Source organism: Agelaius phoeniceus, chromosome 1 (assembly GCF_051311805.1).
Source record: "Agelaius phoeniceus isolate bAgePho1 chromosome 1, bAgePho1.hap1, whole genome shotgun sequence".
In the NCBI taxonomy this organism is placed as follows: domain Eukaryota; kingdom Metazoa; phylum Chordata; class Aves; order Passeriformes; family Icteridae; genus Agelaius; species Agelaius phoeniceus.
In genome coordinates, this window is record NC_135265.1 from 94,571,112 (window position 1) to 94,594,128 (window position 23,017).

The following is a 23,017-nucleotide window of genomic DNA, read 5'->3' on the forward strand; positions in this document are numbered from 1 at the left end:
AGTCCTTGTGCTTTAAACAGTCAAGTACAAGAATTCTAGTTCACTTGCCTTTCCTGTACAAGGAGAAATATTTGTGTACTATCTTCTGATCTCTTGGTTCACTAAGTCAACATGGAATATGTCAATAGAAATAAAACTAAATATGAGGAGGAAAGGTGGAAACTTACAAGTCTGTTACGGTTTAAGATATCTCTCTTGTTTAAATGTCTTTTCTACCTCTCCAATTGATATAGTCTAGTCAGATTAAAACAGACTGAAAAGAAAAATAATGATTTTTCTGAGAGAATTTTTCCTTTATATTTTGCAAAACCACGTATGTGTAGCAAAGATTGCAAAACCACATGTATTTGTTAAGAATGCAATTACGAAGTCTGAAGAATGTTTCTATTTGAGAGCTGTAAAAGAAAGACTAATCTCAGCAAATGGTTGTTTTACAGAATGCTGAAACCAAGGTGGAAGAAGCAGCTAAGGAGAGTCCAAAAGCAGCCAGACTAACACAGCAGTCATCAGAGGACAATGAAGTATTTGGTGAGTTACTGCAAACAGTTGAAAATGTTATTTGAAGTGTTAGCACAAAGGGCATTCCCACAAAGACACGGTGATCTACTTAATGTTGATGTACAGCATTTGAGTGCAGGCTGTACAGTCCCACAAAGACCTGGAGAGATGGAGTAAAGGACCAAGTAAAAAACAAAGAGGGATCAGCAGTCTAAAACAAATCATCTCTGAGGAGAAGAAAGATTGAATCCAAGTGTTCAACAAAATGAAAGGTTTATGCAGTAAAGGAAAATAAATTTTTCTCCATCCATAATGGAGAGGATAAGCAATGAATTCTTAAAACTGCAGAAAGAAAGATGTGATCAAATGTCAGGAAGGGAAATACAGAAACAAATACTAAAGCATTGCGATACATCATCTGGAAAGTGTGCAGATTCATCATTTCAGGCCTTGAAAAACAGGTTAGACAAGTAACTGTCTAAACTGATGTAATCATCTTGTGCCAGAAGGATAGACTGGATGACCTTTGAGAATTCTTGGAGGCCTCAATTTTAAATGAGCTTCTCTTGGTGTTTTTCTGTGAATCCTTTCCCTGCTCTCCATATAGGTCTTCCTAATATTTTTATTATTTGATCTGAAAGCCACATTTGACTTTTTCTTCTTCACTGAGTTTTGGAAAAGAGACAGGAAATCATAGAATATGCTGAGTTGGAAGGAACCTATCAGGATCATGGAGTCCAACTCCTGGGCCTGCACAGAGCACCCCAAAAATCACAGCATGTGCCTAAGATTATTGTCCAGACACTTCTTGAACTCTGTCTAGCTTGGTGCTGTGAGCACTTCCCTTCAGAGCCTGTTCCAGTGCCCAAACACCTGCTGTGTGAAGAACCTTTTCCTGATAAGGGAAACCTTATTGTTACAACTTAAGGTTGATTTTATGTTAATAGAACTCCAATGAAGAAGCAGTAGTCTAACATTATTGCAGGAGAGGTTAAGGCAAGGCTGATCATGTGGATGTTACTAAGGCTGACTAGCTTGAAAACTTTTGGATGAGTGAAATATTTTTGAATACAGTAAGGATTTTTTTCTTTCAAGGTACAAAAGGAATGGAGCATGAAGAATTAATAATTAGTCTTTCTTACTAATAATGGAAACCATTTAAAATCATCTTTTCTCAGTGAGATAATGGAGTTTGATTGGCACATGAACCTGAATTCCTGATGCAAATATTTCCAACACTCATCATACAGTGCCAGTGGCTGATGAATGCACAAGTGGACTTTAGAACTAGCTTTCAACTTTATTCAGTGGGTGCTGAGGCTATTACCTCATTTCTTTGCCATTTGCTCTGCCAGTTCTTTGCAGTAGATCCAGTATTACTGGTTGTAAAGCCCCATGGCACAATATAATGTGCATCTCAAACTGTGTCCTTTCTCAGTGCAGATCTCTCGTTTTCTTTCTGTGAGAAGGGTGGAAACAGCAAAAGCAGGGAGATCTCCATCTTCTTCTTTCTACCAGCAAAATCTCAGGCATTTAAACCTTCTGTGTATTTGGATCACTACTCCTCTATACCAGTGGCCTAACCCAGTAGTTACTTATGCCTGTGGTCCATGTGGGAACTGTGTGTTTAAAGATGGGAATTAAGCATGAAGTTCCCTGTTAGGTTTAAATTCACCATCCAGTGAGTTTAAATTCTTTAACTAATTGAAGAAAGTCAGCATGCAGTGTTCTATGTGGTGTTTAAAGCTAATGGTTTACTAACAAACTGCTAAATATTTCCATGTTCCAAATCTGTGAACTGAGCTGGTTATCTAACATAAGACACTGATCAGCCTTTGGTAACTCAACACAACAAGGAGGAAAATTTCTTTCCAACTCCAAAACCAGTCAGATTACAGTATCTTACATCAACCTTCCTACTACTTTGCAAATGACAGTCTGGGGCTTTTTTAATTTTAAGATTGGGTCAAAAATGGGAGTAAAAAAAAGAGGAAATATGGTGCAAATGGACTCTGTAATGTTCTCTTACCCTGGTCAATTGACTAAATCAAAGTGGACTGAAGGTGCAAATGAAACCACTGTGGCAAGAATCAGGGAGAATATTTTGATAGATACAAGTTTCTTGTTGTCTTGAGAACGACTGCTGCATATGCCTTTCCCTGCAGTTCTGGACAATTTCTTAAAATACTCTTATGTCTTATAGGGATAAAGGATAAGCTTGAAGCAGTTTTCCCTAGGTGAGTTATTTGTTGTTCTGTGACTTAAATGATTACAGAGCCTGCTCAGTTATTCTCTCTCTGGCTTGATCTATTTCAAGCTATCCCTCATTTCTTTCTTTTTCCCCAGTGATGCTAATTATACCAAGCATCAAGTATGCACCAATAGCTGGCTAATTTATAGCTCCAGCTTTAACTAGAATCCCTCTTCTGAAGAATTTTTAATAGCCTCCAGTCTCTTTGAACAGGTGCACCTCAGCCTTCCCTTTTCACGGACATCACCCTCTTCTTGTGACTTTTTTATTTTCCCCGGAGATCCCTTCCCTCAGCTTTCTCTGGGCGATGCCAGCCCCTGCAGAAGGGTTGGCACGGGCAGCAGAGGAGCCCTGAGCCCCCTTTGAGGAGGGCAGCCCCCCTTGAGAGCCGCCTGCCTTCTCTGCCCTGGCGCGGGGCAGCGCAGCGGGCGCTGGAGGAGCCGTGTCCCCGGCACCGCTGGCTGTGCCCGGCACCGCTGGCTGTGCCCGGCTCCGCTGGCTGTCCCTCGTCGCTGAAGCCACCCGGTGGCAGCAGCTGCCAGCCCCTGGCAGCCACCAGGGCGCCTGGACCGCCAGCTCCGAGGCTCTTCAGCAAAGGAGGCAGAAACCTCTTGATTTGCGCTTGTCTCCTCACTCTCCAGGGTTAGCGGTGGCGCAGACCAGGTGACAATAATGACTTTGCAGGATAAGGGAACTTTCTCTGCTGTGGACAGCGTGGAATAGATGCAGTTGCTAAGGGTTGTTATACAGAATGTACCTGATGAACTGTGCTGTTTGAATAGTGGTTTTTTGAAAATACTTCCTTTCAGAGTAAATGTGGTTTCTGCAGTCCCTATCAGCTGGTCCAGTTTTGGAAGCAAACACATTATTATTTATTGAAAATATGGTAAGGGACCAAGTGTGGGGCTCTCTTTCAAGTCTGCTAGACCTGGTAGCATTCTTTGTAGATTCAAGCAGGGTTTCATCCACTACTGTAAAGGGACACCTGTGAACACACATAAATACCTTAGTTTTTCTGTTGTTCTTCTCTGTATGGGTTAAATTTGGGAATTACCATTCCAGAAGGCTCTTTTGCATTTCTCTTTAATATTTATTTTTAGACTGGGGTATAGATGAAACGACCTTGCCAATGATGAATCCACATTGTACCAGCTGCTTTATGAAACAAACAAGTCAGGTGTGTCTTATGTTTCACAGAACTAAATCTCAAAGGCAATGAACTTTTTATACAGGAGGATGGAGTGGAGAAATGGAGCAGAAGGGTAAGGGTATTGGGAGAGAAAAGACATCACAGTGATGGCATTTGCAACTATGCAATTCTGAATTGACAAGAGTTAGTTTTGTTTGCCCTTTGAAAGGATTTTCTTGTGGCACCCAACAGAGTTCTGTTGTCTGATATATACTGAATATGCATCTGTGATGTGGAGCTAGAACGTCTTGCTCACTGCAAACTTCTGTTGAACTTGCACGTAGTCAACATGGTCTCTGTTGCTAGTAGTATGTACTCAGAAAAGGATTTTGAATTACATCTCAGTCCAAGGAAGAGAAGAAATTTGCTGGCTATGATGCTATGCATTTAAAGGAATGGGTCAGGAGGGGACTCTTAGCCTTACTTACAGAGAATATTTTCAGAAGTTTATTTGATCCAATGCTACCCTACAATGGTCAGGCTGGAGCAGGGGGGAAAGCTGCCTGTCATTCTGACCACAGAAGGACTGGAGCTTCCTTTCTTTGGTGCAACCCCTATTACATTAACCTGGAAAACTAAAAATGCAGATTTTTCATTATACTTTATTTTTTTTTCCATAGGGTTGAATTAGCATAAAATTACAAGCAAGATTTTTTTTGTAGGGGGAACTGTTGCATATTGTGTATTCCTCAATCTGATGACAATGAAAGTCAAAGTGTGCTAACTTTTTGTGATAGAATCATAGAATATTTTGAGTCAGAAGAGACCTTTGAAGGCCAACCCCCAGCCATGGGCAGGGACACCTTGAATTAAACTGGGTTCCTCAGAACCCTGTCCAGTGTCACCTTGACTCTTTCTAGGGATGGGGCATCCACCACATCTGTGGGTAACCTGCTCCAGTGTTTTACCACCCTCATGGTAAAAAACATCTTACTTGGGAAGACAGAGTAAGGCTTTGTCTTTTCAAACCCAAAGGTTTCCTTTTTCATCTGGTAGATCAGGTCTAAAATTGTATCTGGATGTGGCCATTTTTCTTCTGGCTTAGAGCCAGGGATCCATGTTGTGTGCCTGGAGTTGTACTGGGAGGTGTTGGGTTTTGTTGTTTGGGTTTGGTGCTGGGGTTTTGTGCTTTGGTTATTCGTTGTTGGTGGGAGTTTTTTGTTTGGTTTTCAGTTTGTTTGTTCTCTGGGTTTTTTGACTAAAAAGAGGTGAAATGAACACCTATTTTTTCCCTCAAAAAGGAGAGATCCTATTGTGGATCTTTCTTAGCACCATCTGCCATTCTGCTGTTTCAAATTGCAGAATTGGGTACGTCCTGAGGTATCTTTCTGTGTGCAGAGCTCAGAGATACAGCAAGAAAATGTACATTCAGCACAATTCCATGGTGACCCTGACTCACCCTGATTCTCACTTATGCTGATGCCTGCTGCTGTGTCCCACGCAGAATGTCCTGTGGGGATTTGTTTGAACCCACGCAGGATGAAGGATTTCTCTCTCCATGAGACTTCATCTGTAGTGGTTTGACAGATGCAGTCACACTCGCTGTGGGTCTTCCTCACCATGGTCCCACTGCATCCAAACATAGGAATTTTTTGAAGCTGTGTATTGAATGCCAATTTGGGTTTTCTGGTTGGGTGTTTTGTTTTTTTTTTTTGGTTGTTGTTGTTTGGGTTTTTTCTCAGCTAAGGACCTATTGATGGTTTATAAAGTGTGTCTTATAAAATGAGAGAATTTGTATTCTGGTCTTACAGAATATACTGACAAAGCCGGGAATGTGAATTATTGTATGTTACATGTGTATGGATGTCATCTTTTCCTGTACCCATTTTTGCTTTTTGATTCTTGCTTAAAAAAGGGAGGGAGCAGAATGTGAAGGGAGGAGCTGGAAGGCACAAGGCCTTTATCAGGAGGTGATGCAGTCCTGTCAGGAGCTGGCTAAAAGCTGAGGGTTATTGCAGTTCAGTGACCTTACTGGGAAGCTTCTTTCATTGTAAACACAATCAATTGTGGAACACGAGCTATGACTTTAATGCAAAATAATGGCAAGCTTACACAAAAAAAAATCAATCTGGTGTGACAGCAAATGGTTCTAAAATAGGTGTTATTACCGTGTTGCAGTTATTTCCTCTTGCCTGAGAGGCAAATGGGAGAATTTAGTGTCCTGTCGGTTTTCATTATAAGCTAAGTAATGGTTCTGGTTTTCCAGCTATCCATTTATTTTCACTTTCCTTAACCTTCTTTCCTTTTCCCCGTTTCTTGCAAGACTTGTTCTGTCTGCTTTCATCCAGACACCACCGGTTTATCAAAATTACAACAGCAACCCTGGATTAGCTTTCTGAGGTGGAAAGAATTTGCATTTTAATAAGATTTACATTTTATAAAAAAACCATTTGCTATTTTTTGTACAAATTGTTGGGTCTCAGAGGTACAGCTCACAGCTTTCCCTTTTTTGGCACGGTATTTCATGCTTACCTGCAGATCGTTTTTTTAGGGAAAGGGCTGAATCTTGTGTATCTTACATATCGTAAAGTGGTTTCTGCAAACTGTGTGTAGTTTTTACACATGGACAAGTGAAGCTGAGAGAAGTTCTGTGGTGGGAAGAGACCTGTAGGAGTCCAGAGGCAGCAGCTAGCCAGCTGGTAGGATTTTTTGTTATTTTAAAGTTTTAAGGTTTTCATAAAATATAGATATTTCCAACTTCTATATTAGTTCTGTGATTGGTTTGGTTATGGTTCATCTTTATGTTTTTTCTTTACTTAAAAGTAGGATTCAAATGTTATTTATTTTGTGGCAGCAATCTGATGCTTTAAACAGTAACGGTAGCTCTTGGACATCTAATTAGTTAATATGCCATTAATTAATTAATGTAGTGTTTTACAATAGCATCATCTAAATCTTTAAGATTACTTTTAGCATGCCATTGAGATTTGCTGCAAAATTAGTGCACAAGCAGTTAAAGGCATTTTAAAAGCTCTGATTTGGTATGATTTTTCTTTTTTTTTCTTGCATGCACCACATGCAAAAAACATACATAACAGGGGTCTGGGTTTTTCTAATATCATAGGGACTGGATTTGTTACTTGGGTCATTAGCATAGGCGTGGAGCTGAGACAGTGATGCCTGCTGTATTTTTAGCAGTGGTGGGCTGTGCTTGCCGTAATTAATCAGCACATTAACAATCAATGACTTATTCATTATTTTAATGCCTGCTATACAGTGTACAGGAGCTGGTGATTTCTTCTCCCCTTGTTTATTCAGTAAGAGTGAGTCTGTATGCAAGATGGGGGGAAGCACAATAGGCATTTACCATCCTATTGTTATCCAGACCAAGCATTGTATCCAAATGTAGAAGTGAGGGTGGCCAAGGGTGGTCTAATGTCACATGCTGCTGGGTGGTGATACCAGGCTTTTGGCTAATCAGCTAGCCATGAAACAAATTACTCCTTTCCCAGTGGATTTTGTCATCTTTGTCCTGTTGGCAGGCTGCAGCCCAAGAGAGTATTTTGTATGCACAGAAGTCCACAGTGTTCTCTGTCACTGATTCTTATGTACCATCCAGTTGGGTTAAGGCAGGATTTTATCTGTAAATGAATTAAAAGTGCTTCTGAAAGATCCTTATTTTGGGGAAAGGAGTTGAAATGTTGCTGTTGTCCCATTTCCAATTTTTTTGAGGCTGAATAACCACTCAGTTCTGGTTAGAGTGAAAGAAGAAGCAGAATAGTTCTCTGTGGGCCAACCACTCTTCTGTCGGGTTAGCTGAAACAGATGTTGTCATTAAACTTTAATTGCAACATGACTCACTCTTTAATGCAGTGGCTGGAAGAGAGCTAGGAGGAGGTTTTGTACCGTACATTAGGAGAATATGAAAACAGCAGCTAAGATTGATAATACTTCTGTGTCTTAAAAAAAATAAGTAATACAAAAGCCATCAACATGGGCTTCCTGCACAATACAAACGATGAAATGTCGTTATGTAGAGATAAAATCCTTAGTAGGTGATTTGAGCCAGAATAATGTCCTATGGCAAAAATTTTACTAAAATAGTGGATTCTTCTCAGATTTTAAGTAGTTAGTTACCCTGGTTAGAAGCATTTTGTTGATGGTCTGGACCTCATAATTACCTCTGGTTGTGTGTCTGACCCCCATTAGGCTGCCCATAGCATGAAAGACATATCCAAACACAGATTTTTTCTTCTCTGAATGCAGAAGACAGAAACCAGGGGGAAAAAGGGGATACAGAGGTAAACATCTTGCCCTCAGAAATACAGTAGCTCTGTGCTAAGCTGATGCTTCCCATCCAGCGTGCTGTTAAACGGGTGAAATTCCAATTCCTTGCCAGGATCCGAAGGGCCTAAGAAATTCTGGGTTGTATTTCTTAATGATACTTCCCACTCAGACCCCCCTTAATGTTCAATCATGACACTGGAATTAGCTCTATTGACTTTGCCAAAATTATAAAGATAGTGAATTGGGCTTAAAAATCAAAAATCCATTGGCTTGCCCTTCCAACATTAAAGAGTTGATCTGGAGTGTGGAAAAACCTGAGGATATTATGTTCAGGTTGATGCCCAAAGAGTATGGAGAGGCAGGGAGAGAGCCACTGGAGCTGCATCCTCTTGTCTAGCAGCAGTTCTGTGAAAGTATCAGCTTGGGTGTAGCTCTGGAAGGAGAGCCAAAAAGCAGCAAAAAGCCCACTGTGAAAGGATTATGAAAGTAGAGAATGACAGCAATGTAAACACCCCATGCAAGCTGTTTTGGTGGTGACCCTGACAAAATATTTTTATTCCTATGCTGGATTAATCTAAACTGTGCTTCAGCCTTATGTATGGCATCTGCAACTGTGTCCACAGGACTGAAAATTAATGTGATGGTGGTGGGGAATGAAACCAAGAATGAATACACAGGATTCAAATGAGTGAATGAAAATGTGCAGGACTTGGCATCTGTCAGTTTCCCCTTGGCACTCCCATCGCTGTACCCTGGAGCTCTGTGGAACTCCAGGCTCCAGTACCATGTCAGGCAGGAAATCCAATCCATCCTTGAAGCTGTGGCTTTCTGCTACGCATTTGTTGGAGGAGGCTGACTGTGCTTTGGCTTAACTCCTTCAAACACATGGCCTGGCAGCACTTGTGCAATAGCTCAGTTTTAGGGGTGGGACAGTGGCCCTTTAAGTGCTGACAAGGAGGAACAGAGCAGAAATTCACCTCTGAGATAATCCATTTTTGATGAGGAAAATAGAAGTGAAAAGGGCCAGTATTTACTGGTGTGCACACACTGGTACTTGTACAGAAACATCCTGGTGGCGACAAGACTGCAGTCGCTCACAAGCCTTGCAGGGAGCAGAGAACAGCCATGATAATGCTGCTCTTTATTTCCAGGGCTGTTGAGAGCTGGCTCCCTCTCTAGAGCCTTCCCTATGCTTCCCTTCCCTGTTGCCAGTGAAAAGCTTGGCCTTCTCTAGTCCTTTTAATAGTCCCACTTCATTAGAAGGAACCATTTTTATATTGGATGCAAATATTTCCATCAAAACAGAAACTTTAATTTAGTTTGAGTGATTTCTAGTAGCTGTCATCCTTTGTGATTTTTTTTTTCCTTTTTGGTGGTTCTTGCTGTAGCATCTTAAAATCTCTGCTGTGCATCATATTAATCTGCTACAGGAGGACTGCACTAATATTGAGCATTCTAAAGACTAAACTCAGTTGTTTAAACACATGCATGGACTGCAAAAAAAAAATTAGAAATACGTTTATTTCAAGTGACTTCAATAGGAATGGTCTACAGATAAAAGAAATTCAAAGGAGTTCTCATTTCTGTTCTGAAATATCTGTAATAGGATTTTCTTTTAACCTTTGCTTGTGGAAAAGTGAAAGAACGGGCTCTGAAACAAAAGCGATAGGTTTTGGAACACTTAACTGAGCCACCATGTTATGTAACAATGAAGAGACTTCATGTCATTGCACTCAGTGGAGACAAAAAGAAAATATTGATGCTTCTAAAATAAATACTTGACATTTGACAATATTTATTTCTTTCAAGTAAGCCTGCTTCCCTGAATGTTTATAAGGATGTGATGCCTCTGTTTACCTTGATGGGACCGCCTGCTTCTTCAGCACAGCAGCTCTGCTGATTTTAACAGAGCCGTGCAGTGGCTGTGCCCGAGTTCCTACCAAGGCTGTGGTTATGCCCAAGTTCCTGCCCGGGAAGATGCTGATCTGTGGTGCCTGAAGGCATCAGCTCAGCCAGCAGGTTTGAGGCAGCTGTGTTTCACATCAGGCATTGAGCATGCCACTGGGGCAGCTTCAGGCAGGCAGTATTTCCATTTGCTGGTTTCCTGATGTCTTGCAGCCCAAAGTCAAACAGGAGTAGCAGTAATTTTATTCCAAAACAAATGGGCCGAGTTTTAATTGCAGTTTTGCAGTTTTGACATTCATTGCCATGAGTGAACTGAATTTTTTGGAAAGCCTTTTTGTGCAGGATTAGGTATAGACATGATAAATTTTTGCCACCTTTTGCTTCACCTATTAATCAGGTCTAAAATGTGCAAGTATGCCATTTTTTAAGGTAAGGCTGTGGTAGGAGCAGGCAGTAGTGATATTCTGTTCTCTTTTGCTTACTCTTTCACTTTTTCAGGCTATCATTTGTTTTGTGTACCATGTGCAGTTTTGTTTATAAACTGGCCATCCTTAAAGTGGCCACAAGACCCTCTTCTTTGGTCTTCAGATTTTATTGCTGTAGTATCTTCATTCCTTCTGCATTTGTCAACATAGGAAATCTATTACAAAATAGGGAGTAGTTGTGTGGATAGCAATTGTACAACAAGCCTGAGTGCCCTAGTTAGCATTAAATAAAAATTCTGAAATTTTATTTATTTTTTATTTATTTGCCAAAATTTCTTGCAATAATTTTACTGCTCTATTTCAGAATATATAATTCCCATATGAAGATCTGAAGGCATATTTGTTTCAAGATTCATGCTTGAAATAAAACTCAAAACCAAAAAAATGTTAAAACCCCTGAAAAATGAGAGCTTCCCTCTTCTTTTTCCACCAAATTTTTCCAGTTTTGCTTTGAGGAATCAGTGGCTGGCCAACATCATCATGAGCTGCACAGCCTACAGAGGGACAGTAATAAGTGAAAATTAATAGAGGAACTTCACTAGATTTCAGTAGAATTGGCAACGTGCATTAACATTTCAAAATACTATCCAGATTTTGACCAAGATATTTTGGTGGTTGTGGGCTTAAAGTGAAAATCAGAAGATTGGGCAAAGTAACTGTTTCTTTTCCCTCTGTGTTAAATTCCCCTAGGCTCCAGCAGAGAGATGTGACTTTTGTTTCCATATGCCACAAACAATAAACTTGGCATCTATTTTAAAATCAGTGCTCACCTGATTGTAGTAATTTGTATTTAGTGGCCTGTTTTCATTATGTGGGCTGGAGTGATCAGTGAGGTTAAATTGAGGAATTTTCTGAAAGTGAGAAGCCTGGGAGTCAAGACTTCTAAATGCATTCATGCTTGGGATTTTTCTTTTTCCTTTTCAGCTGCTCTCATTATTTCCATGCTGCACAGGTTTTTGGTTTTTTTTCCTATGTTACTAAAGTACCATAATCCAAATGCAGACTCACTCCCAGCATTATTTCAGTCACGATTCATACTGCAGGAGCACCCAGTTGAGGACTGGACCTCGCTGAGCCCATTGAGCTGTAAACATTAGACCATAACAAGGTTGCTCTGCACCTGTTACTGCTGATTCCCATTTCTGAGGGCAGGCATTTCCCTGCCAGTCAGACTGCTTTTACACCAAGAATTATTTTACTCTTCACTGTAAGACAAGGACCAAATTGCTCTAGGTTTTGCAGAAATTGCTCTAGACTATTCCAGATAAAGCCTGTTCCATTTGGGTGAACTCAGCAGCAGAATCTCAAGAGCACAGTTACTCTCTGTGGATGTGCACTTCACCAGCAGCCTCTCTGAATGCTGCTGCTGCTCTTGGCAGGGTCACAGCTGCAGTGCCACACCTGTGGCAGTACAGCTCTGCTGGTGACTGCTCCCTGAAGGCGAGCATTTAAATCATTCCTCTCTTCAGCCCAACAATCTTCTTATATTGACTTGTAATTTGTTGTTCAATTTTGAATAATTATGAGGAGGGACAAATGTCTTTCTAGCATCCGAGTTACATGTTTCCCACCCATGGGTTATTTTTGTTTCATGTATGAAAATGTTTCATACATTTTGTTTCATGATTAAAAATGTCACCTGCAGTGAAAATATGATTTTCTGTATTTTCTTAGTTCTCATGTAAAAAGACCCTTTTTAGCTCTGTCTATAGGTACCTATTAGAAGATTTCTGAGACTGAAATATTCTTGCAAATTAAAATCAAGATTCCTTTAAAAAAGAAAATAAGAAAAAGGAAGCTGTGGAGCTGGCCTCTCAAGAAAACAGAAGTGAGTGTCTTGAAAGCAGCATGTTATTTAAAATCACACACTGCTTTGGCTAGCCATTGTGACACCCGACCACTGCTGGCATGTCCAAATCCCTGGCTTTTCTAGTCAACTCCCAGTCTATTTTCAGAGTATTATTATCATGTTCCTTATCAGGAATGAATTGTGGGAGAAGTCAGAGTATAAGATAGTTTGACATAGGGAGCTATTTAGAATTTAGAGCATTTTCTCCTCCATCTCTATTAGGTTGCTTGTGTTGATATAATTGTAATGCAGCACTGCAATGTAAAGACATGTATTTTTTACAGGCAAGATTCATAGTTCAAGTATCCTGATTTAACTAAAAATATAACCCCTCTAATTTAGCAGATTAATTTTCATTGAGGGAGTATATAAATACTTGGTACTTCTGGTAGTTTTTATTTAGTTGTGTTATTTGCTATTTTAATTAGAGAATGAAAAGGGATCTGGATGATCTCAGAATGTTGATAAGTTGTAATTTTTTTATCTATAATATTAAATAAAAAAATCTGTGCAAATAGTGAAATTTTCATCTGAGTGAAATATCCTAACATTTCTTCTTTGTAGAATTGCTAATGAGGTCATGTCTTTCTGGAAACTGCAGTTAATTTGCATTAAGTGTAGGGTTTTATAACATTTCAGATCTTCTTAAAATGTTGTGGTTGCAATAGTGCATTTATTTTAAGGATATTATTTATACACAAAGTAAGGAACCATGCTAGTAAGCTGTGCCTTCCACAGGGGAGAAGATAAAACTACAACTTGGATTAGGGGAGGAATTTGATAAAGCATATTTATGTCCTTTTGTGCTCTATGCATTCATCTGTTTAATTCCTAGGCTGGTTTGTGTGTTAATTCAGAGAACAGTTATGTGCACACAGTGGAGATGCAAAGGCAATTTCCTTGTTGCTCTGAAGTGTGTAAGTTGGAAAGTGTATATCATTTTCTGTAGATTTTAGCACATAGCACCACTTGGAGTTCTTGCCTATATGCTGCTTGTGCTAATGTGGCATGAATTAGAGGTGGTTTGTTTTGTTGTTTGGATTTTTTTTACCTTAACACATCTGTGGATAAGAGGCTGAGCATCTCATTTTTGAGATTACTGGTAAACAACTTAATGTTTTCAACAAAACCATTCAAGAATCATTGAAATGTATCACAAGGATGTGACTTGAATGGAATGTTATAAAACAAAATTTAAGAGGTAAGAAATAAATCTTGTATGGGAGATTGTAGAAAAGGACAGAATGGAATAACCTTATTCTTTCCTAATTACATTATCTTTGTGTGCAGCTTCTTAGCATAGCGTTTGGACTTTGAGTGTAGGGATTTTCCTGGTGTTTTGGAGTGTAGTTTCTTGGGAGCTTTGTTTGGGGATTTGGGGGTTTTTTTGTTTGTTTTTTTATTTGTTTGTTTTGCTTTGGTTTTTTGGATTTTTTTGGGGTTTTTTGGGGGGGTGGGTTTTTTGTTTTGGTTTTTTTTGGGGTTTTGTTTTTTTTTGGGGGGGGTTGTTTGTTTGTTTGTTTTATTTTTTCCTCATGTGTTAGTATCTTGTTGTGCTGAGACTGTTGGATCAAGTGCACTTTTCGGTTTCTGCCTAAGGCTTTGGGGAGAGAGATGGATCCAGGATTAGAAACACATCTGTATCTGTTTTGTCATTCCTAAAACTGCTTTGCCACTCAGCACACAGGGTCTCAAGGCTGGAACTCTTAACTAAAAGATTGCTTGTATCCTAACACCTTTTAAATTAGCCTGTTGAGTTAGCTGAGTTCATCTGAAAAAGCAGAAGAGAAATTCCAGGTCTGTGAAAATACTTAATTTAAAATGTCCTGCCAGCCGTTCTACCTCGGCCTTTATATGTGATAGCCAACATATCTCAGATGACCTCAACTCTCAGGGGAACATAAGAATAGAGGCATTCTCTGCATGCATGAGTGGCTAGAATAACACTGTGCTTAGTGATCAAATGAACAATCCCTTTGAGCGTTCGAGATAGTACCCCCTCTCACAGGGCATCGGAAAGCATTTCTTTAACAATTATGCAACAACAAAGCACAATAGGGTCACTGGTTGCTATGATTTCTTTCTGAGGAGGAAAGTCAGAGTTTATGTTACCTTGTTGTTACTATCTCAAGCTGAACTGGTTTGGCAGTCGAGAAATGCAGCCTGATCTGTTGCCAGATCCCTGGTTGTAGTGGAATAGGGTGCTGCAAAAATAAATATTTGAGATTTTTTTGTGTTTTAACCTGCCTGGTGGGTTTGTTTTTTTTTTAATACCTCCTCCCTACCCTCCCCCAGTCACTTGTCAGGTGTTCCTTTACAGATCCTCCTGTTGCAAACAGAACCTGTACCACGGGCTGTGCTTTTCTTACTCCCCGGGTCATTTCTCCAGCCCAGTGGTCATCCTTTTTACTGTGACTGATTCCTTCTGTCTGACTACACTATTTTACTGCTGTTGTCTGCTTTTGCTTACCACAGGCTTTTTTGCCCTGTGTTTTTCTCACCATATTTTCTTCTCACCTGCTGATCTACTAGTTTCTGCCAGACCTTCTTTAGCTGCCTTTGCATCCTTCCATCTGCCTGGTTCCTTCCTTTCCTTCCTTATGCTCTTCTCCTCTTCATGGTCTTCCTTTACTGCCAGGGCTCACTACTTCAGCTGCTTTCTAGCATCTTCTCTACCAACAAAGACACAAAGTTATCCTGGTGAGCTTCTTGATGATTAACCTCGTTGTTCCCACAAAAATTCTAAACAATATTAGCCCATCTATCTCTTTTCTCTCATCCCTGATCATCAGAAAAAGAAAAAAAGGACCATATGGTAAGGGTCAATTTGAAGTAATTTAGATGTTTCCTATTTTGATTTTTAAATGTTGAATGACACTGCAAGTCACATACCAATGAATATTCCAGCCTTGCACAAATGAATACTGATGAGATGACCTGGGATAATAGCATTGCTTGGGGCTGTTGAGGTCATTCTGCTGTAAGAACAAATTCTAGTCAAGACTGAGACCTATTCCACAACAGGATGTCTTGTCTTTTCTTTGAATTTGAAAACTAGTAACAAAACTGAGGCTTTCTTATGTTGTTCATGTGTGTGTGCAAACAAGTATTTGTATGACAGACAAGTGTTGCACAGTCAGCAGCCAAATGAATACAAATACAAATATTCTGTGTTCTCTGGGTTTGTCATATCACCTAACCTTTTCCTTCTAGATGAAGAAGAATAAAAGTTGAAGATCATAAATTGCATTAATTTAAAATTAAGATCTGGAGCTTACATTTTTTGCTGGTGCAGTGCCCATGCCTTAATAAAATCTATGGGGAAAAAACATATGCTCTTCAGCAAAATTGCTAATTCTCACCTACAGAAATAAGCCTCAATGTAATATTTATATTCTCATTATAGAGTTCTACTGGTTTGTGGTTGGCTTTCTTTTTCCCCTTTTCTCCCCGCTAATTAGTTTAATGCCGCCAGCATAAGAAACATATTTTTACTTTTGTATTTGTACTATTTATCTATAACTTCAGGTTTGTCTGTACATTTTAGGAAAGAGAATGAATTTAAGCCTTAGCCCTAGATTCAGATATGACCAGTTACTGTGTCTGGAATCTCAGTAACTCTCCCTGCTGCTTTCAGCTATCCCAGTAGAATAGGCTGTGATGGTTGGCTCTGAGGAAGCACACACAGTTTGTTGGATTTTGCATTGTTGGAGGGCCAGAGGCTGGAAATGGGAATGTATAAATTTGACACTCAATTTGATATTCCTGCTGAGTAAAAGAGACATGCATTTCTCCCTTCACACTCTTATTTTCTCCTGGAACAGAAAACATGACAATGAGTCCAAAAGCAAGTGGTTATTTAGATGGCAACAAATTGCTGCATAACTGTGGTCCCAAGGAAGAACGGGAAGGTTGGGAAGCTGTGCTGGTTTTATTTTATCTTGCAGAGGGTATTTAGTACAGCTGGGTTTCTCAGGGTCCCACTGAGATTTTGTTTATTGGAGAGAAGTATTTTGAATGTCTAAATCTACTGCTGCACTTCTTTCCTTTCTCTGCATTATTTTAAGTACTGTGGATTAGTATCTTGCTTCAGATTTAAAAACCAACCTACCAAAACCAAAAAGCCAGGTGAATGTGCACGATATGTTGGCAGCATGTTGCCCTCTCTGTTAAGAGGATGAAACTGGTAGAAAACAAAAAGCGGCATAAAATTCTTGAGCAGGCAATTTGCATGGTGTGGGTGGATTTTCTGAAATACCTGAAGGGAATTTTAAATACTCTGGAAAAATTATCAAAAAAGATCACAACCTGAGTGTGTGGTGAGTAATGAAGAACATTAAGCACAGTGGTGAGCTCCACAGAATATCCTAAAGTATTTTCCCATTTACAGCTCAGTCTCAAAGGAAAAACTGTAAATGGAAGAGAAGGAGTAGAAAAATCTGGTCCATGCAAACGTTAGTAATGAACACTGTCAATACCATGCTCTGAGAACTCTGAGATGTAAAACAACTTCTGGCATTTGGAAGTTTGGACGCGGTTTGGGGGGTTTTTTTGGAAGAGTTGAAGGTCAAAATACCTGATGCCAGACTGCATATGAGCTTTAACCTGGCAGGCAAAATATTGACACCATGAAACCTTTCCAGTTTGGCTGGCAGTAGTGCCCCTAGCTGTATGTGTTTTGCAAGAACACAGTGGGGGCAGCCAAGCAAGATCAATAAATTGACACATATTCTTACAGAGCAGCCATCTGTAACATCCAGTTCCACTTGGCTAAGCACTAATTTGATTTTTGCTTCTACTTTTTAATTCTTTTTGAGCTCATTGTAATCTGTTTGGATTGGTTTGTCAAATTTGAAGTAAATAGTACAAAAGCAGAATTTGACAGCCACTGCTTTATTTCCACCTCCTCTCTCCACCCCATTTCATGCAAAGCCTAATTCCAAGGTAGTGGCTACACATTTGGCTTGTTTGCTTTTGATTTCCTTTAGAGTTTACTGCAAAAACAACCTGATCATACCAGTGACAAGCCTGAATTTGTCTTCCCAGTAACTTGTCCATGTTTGCCCTAAAAAGCAATTTGATGCAAAAACTCTCTTCAAAAAGGGAGGCATTTGGGGCAGTAACTACACAATGAAAACACTTAATTTCACTTCTGGGGATCTTTCATTTTTAAATTGCTCTGGGTGAACACATTCCATTGTATGCTGAAAGAAGAGGAATTAACAATTGATTTGTGACATCTTCATGGGGCAGCAAGACAAGGGAAGCAAGAGAAATGTGCAGTATGGAGAGTACACTTCTGGTGGCAGGGGAATAGGATGTTTCCTTCTTCCTCACCTGGATCTTGATCTGAAGGTCATGGCATGTGTCTCGCACTGGCCATGGTCATGGGTTGAAAGCTTTTATTATTTGGCTTGTTAGTTTGTTTTGTACACATACAGTACTGGAGTGTTCACATCCTAAGTGGGATTGAAAATTTGGCTGATCAAGCACATAACTGATCCTGGAATCTAAAGATTTATTTCTTTACTTTGGAATTCTTTCTCAGTGAGTGATTTATTTTTACATGTGCGTCCTTTAAAACAAACAATTGTTTCTCCCTTCTTTTAAAGTTGGGGAATAACAAGATACAAAAAGCCCTCTAAACTGCAGGACCCCAGCAACATTTTCCATCTCTCCTAGAGCTAGGTCCTGGTTTTTTCCAGTATTTACATGCTTACAGTCCCTTTACTTTCCCCTTCCACACCTTTGTATCCATGTTCCCATGTAAAAAACTAACCCAAACCTTCAAGAGCAGTCTGGGTGACTGAGGATGTCAGGATTCACATCCTGACACATAACATGGGCACATCTGTACCACCAGCATGCATCTGCTATGAACAGACAAAAGAACAGACTTTTTATCAGGCCGTTTGGAGTATGGCTAAGGCTGCCTCTTAGTTTTTCAGAGATTCTGTTTTACATAAATTTTTAAATTGTGTAAAATAGATGCAGGAATGCTTTGATAATACGATGGACGTTTCCCAGGGATTGATCAGCTTAGTTCTGAATCATGATACTGTGTAATTCCTGCAAGGGGGATGAAGCACATAGTCCCCGATATGTATGCTTAGTCAGAGATAAAAGAGTTCCACTCAGCCATTTTTTAAAGACTTTTTAGCTATTGTGTAGTGCAAAGAGTGTTTCAGCAGAGGAGAAAAAGACGTTGCTTCTCTGATATCACTGGCATCTCTCCAGTCAGCATTCAAGTGCCATGGTATTCATTGAATGTTGTGTTTTTCAGAAGCACAGCCTTGTTTGATCTGTTTTGTGTTGCAAAACATGAAAAGACAGTCTCTGAATAAATTTCTATTCATAGAATCACTGACCCTTTTAAATGTATTTCATTTTCATATCCATTCCTTTTCTGGCTACCATTTAAAGCACATTTGATCTAGTTAGCAAGCCCTTCTGCAGGCTTAATGCTGCTGTTACCTCCGAGTTATTAATGCTCATGTTTGTGTAGATGTTGCTGGAGAAACTGTGTATGGCCACATGGGAAACTTCACTGTCAGCAAGGAGCCTGGTGCACACCCCAGGGATGTGGTGCCTCTGAGTTGCAGTACATCCACCCTTGCCTTTTGCTGACATTTATTCATTTGTTAAGGGTTTATATTTATTAGGGAAATTGCCTTTGGTCTGTCACCAGGTAAGCCAGCTTCTGCTAATTACATCAGCTAAATTATGCTAAAGTTCCTGTGAGCTGGGATGGGTGTCCTTCCACTCACATAAGTGCAAGTGTCTCCTACTGACTTGAATACCAGTCAAAATAATCTTTAAAATGTAGCAAATCTATACTGCAGTGCAAGCAGAAGAATAATGGCTGCAGATGATGCAGTTTTATCTGCTGGTTAGTTGTGATGATGATGATGGTAGTTATTTAGCTAGCCTCATGCAGCTTTTAAGGACCATACAAAGTGTGCAGTAAGTAATGAACTGCTCTGTAAGTTAACTTTTACTGACACATTTCAGAAAGCCTGACACCTTTTACTATGTGTGACAGACCTGGCAATGAGAGAAAGATGTAAGCAGCATGACTTCAACTTGCAATCATCTAGTCAAACTGTATCAAATGATAAGTTAGACTTGTATGAAAAAGAATAGATGCTCAGATAATGTCATGGTATAGCTCCTTATCAAGTTATCCTCTATATTTTCTCTCTTTTTTTCAATATGGATTGCAGCATGCTGCTTGTGCCATTAGTAGAAGTGTAGGATAATTTGACAATTGCTGATTTCACCTAAGTTGTATCAGCCACCTGCAAAGAATATGGGCCTTAATTTTATTCCTTTCAGGTATGTGAGAAATATTTCCCTTGCCAGAATAGAAAATTGGGAAATCCAAAATGGGGTGATTGATAGACCTGTCTTATTTATTGTCACAGAAAGAATTGTCCGGAGATGTGGGTGGGAAAAAGGGAATTTGTTTCAGTAAATGCCTCTTTATGATACTTTCTGAAAGGCAAGCAGTCAGAGCTGGAGACTTTTGCAAGTTTTTGTCCTGATTATCAACTACTTATTTTCTTTCTTTTATGAAATGTATCTTGGTCTATTAATCTGCATGCATTTGATTTCTTTTTTTTCACTTGTTTCTCAGGCAGTAATGCAGTGGGGTTTTTTTGCTGCTAAGAGGGAAATACCTTTGAGGTATACCTAAGAATGGATACTTTTGAGGTTGAATCCCTCCTGCAATAAGCCAAAGATAATAAATGAGAGCTCCAAGTTCAGTGAGTTTGCTTTTCACAGCTTGATGCTCTCATGCTGGGAGCAGCAGGAGTGGCCTGGCCAGCGTGGGGCTGAGCTGGGAGCAGGGTGGCAGCGAGGCAGGCAGGGTCAGGCACCTCAGGCAGCAGGGGCAGCCAGGGCAGCCAGAGCCCTGGAAGGTGCCACCGTGGGCAGACGCAAGCTGGGCACAGGGTCTGGCCTGGCCAGGAGCCATGGCCAAAGCTCCGGCCCAGCCAGGAGGATCTGAGCAGGATCCTCAGAGCCCTTTGTCTCACCTGAGCTGAGTCCTGGCAGGCTGGACCTGGGCTGGAGCTGACCCTGAACAGGGAACTCCCAGATGAGTGAGAGGGAAGAGGCTGCAGAGCCTGCTGGTGCACTTGGGACTGGAGGTGTATCCTCAAGCCATGTGTTCTTCCTGCTATTCTTCACAGTTACTATAGATGGAATTAGATTTTTTTTTCCTTTGTATTTTTTTATCCTTGATTCCAGTACTTCAGGCTTTCAGTGGGGAGAAAAAAAAATCCTAGTAGGCCATGAACACCAGTCTGGAGGTACATGGCAATTTTCCTGCTACTTCCAGCACATTTGGCTTCTACAGTCTGTGGCACCTCTTTGTCAGACTGTCTTGGTTATCCTGTTTTCTCAGGATAAGCAAAGCCCATGATTCTCTACAATGAACTGCATGTAAATTGAGAACTGAACCAAGGTGCAAGGGTTTTATAAACAGATTGCATTATTTACTTATTTCAAAGGGATGCTAGGTAACTTTCTGGGAAACCACAGAAAAACTTCTCATTTTGCCAGTCATAATCTGTGGCTGCAGAAATGCTCTTACAGCACTTACCTGGGAAATAAATGACTTTTTATTTTCAGAGATGATATTAACACAGATATTTTTCTGTCTGTGGAGCACTTTCTACCTCCTGTGAGTTGTCTGCACAACTTCCTAGGAGGCAGAAAAATGAAAACTTCCTGCTGAGAAAACCAAGGCGGAGTTGTTTTGTTTATTTCTGAAATGGCTTAGTGGATATTGCTCCTGCAAACACAGGTCCAGAACCATGAATTGTTGAGCCTTTTGCCAGCAGGCACAGGGCTGCTGCACCCAGGAAAGTGCCAGCTGGGGGCTGCCAGTCCCAGGTCAGTGCAGCACCAAGCCAGGCATTAGCCAGGTTTGCTGGCTGGGATGAGCGTGGTGCTGAGGCTCCAGCATGAATTCTGCTGGCCTTGGGCACAGTGGAGCAGCCTCTGCCTGCAAAAAGCAGGCATGGGATCACCTGCCTCCCCAGGGCTGCATCCTAAGTTTGGGTGAGCAGGACAGTGTGCTATGTGCATCCTCTGTGTACAGTTGGGATAGACCTTCTGGTGTAACCCATTGAATTGCTCTCAGGCTCTTTGTGAACTTTTCTAGAAGTGGTGGTTTCACTCATCCTTGTGCTTGCTGGGTGGATTGAGAGAAACATACCCAAAGAACACTTGGGAAGAAAACATGTTTACAGCCTTACTTGCTTGATAAAATATTGTGTAGCTCAATCATACTGCCATTTTAGCCTTCAGAGTTAACAGCTCTTTTTGCTAAGCGTGCTTTCTTCATCACATGAAAAGTGACTTTATACGTACTCAAATAGCAAAATAAAGTTTGTGAATTCTTTTATTTTCTTTCTTTTCTTTTTTAATAGCAGTAACTCCCACGAACTGGTACAAGGCTTGGTACTGTGCAAGCAGTTTTTCACTCTTAGAATGCTGCTGCTGAAAAGCAGATATTGTGTGAAGTACCATCGATCACTGCCGCGGTTTTATACAGTTTGTCACCATTGTTCTTCGTATAGCATTGAGTCACATTTAGCACTATGGTACAGCTCACAAGTGTTCAGCGTGGGGGGAAAAAAGTGTTGGGTTTTCTTAATGTAAAAATCCTCTTCATTGTTTATAATCTGATATCATTGATTTGTTGGTATATAGCAAATATGTCTGATGTAGCCTAGTACAGATGAGAACACATTTATTAATATGTTCAGAAGTGTAGGATGTAATTTATAATGATGGAGAGTGGAAGCTCCATTCTCTAAAGACCCAGAACAGCTGAGGTTAGAAGTAGATATCTAGAGCAGATATCTATAAGGCTGTTCTGACAGATGCTTAGCTCAGAGGTGAAATGGACTGTTATATCTGGTTTTACATTAACAGATTTGGGATTCCCTAATAATTTCCTTGGGGTTTTTTTCTGACTAAGAGCATACTGTATCTCAGGTAAAATCTCACTGAAATAATAGGTGATTTTAAATTGATGTGTGAACAGACCACATTTTCTCTCAGTCTATCAAACACCATGTAAATTCATCTTTTAGAAATGTGGGATTTCATGATGTTTAAATCCTACCCTTGGCCTAGGCTACTTTGGGAATCTTGTAATTTTGCTCCCTTCTTCAGCCAATATAGCAATGTTTTGTTTTCCTTTCATGCACTACTTGTATAGATGAGCTTGTAGAACAAAATGGGGAGAACGCTGTTTGTAATTGGGACAGAGAGGAGGCAGCAGTGTACGATCTTTGTGTTAGCACAGCCATTTAAATTTCACTGGGAGGGATGAGAAATTAAATATTTCTTCTTTCAGTGCAGAAAAGACAAACTCCCCAAACCAAATCAACAATCTGTGGCACCAACCACACAACACGTACTGTTGGTTTAAGAGAACTGTGGGCAGATGCTGATCCAGTGGTGCTCTGTTAACAGAGCTGTAGAGGGTTGCTGCTGGAAAGGTGTTTGTGAAGTGTATCCTCACATGACTTTGAAAGCTCTTAGCTAATGTGGACAAATGTCAGTAATCCAGAGCAGCAGAAGCAAGTGAGAAA

General features: G+C 40.2%; 1 protein-coding gene across 4 annotated transcripts in view; it reads left to right on the forward strand.

Moving 5' to 3' along the window:
• Positions 1–23,017, forward strand: part of MBP (myelin basic protein) — a 110,525-nt gene that overhangs the window by 55,885 nt on the left and 31,623 nt on the right. For all 4 annotated transcript variants that reach the window (XM_054629883.2, XM_054629908.2, XM_054629900.2 and 1 more), the window contains exon 3: positions 438–528. In XM_054629883.2, the coding sequence (XP_054485858.1) occupies positions 438–528 (91 nt within the window). The remainder of the gene's footprint in view (positions 1–437; positions 529–23,017) is intronic.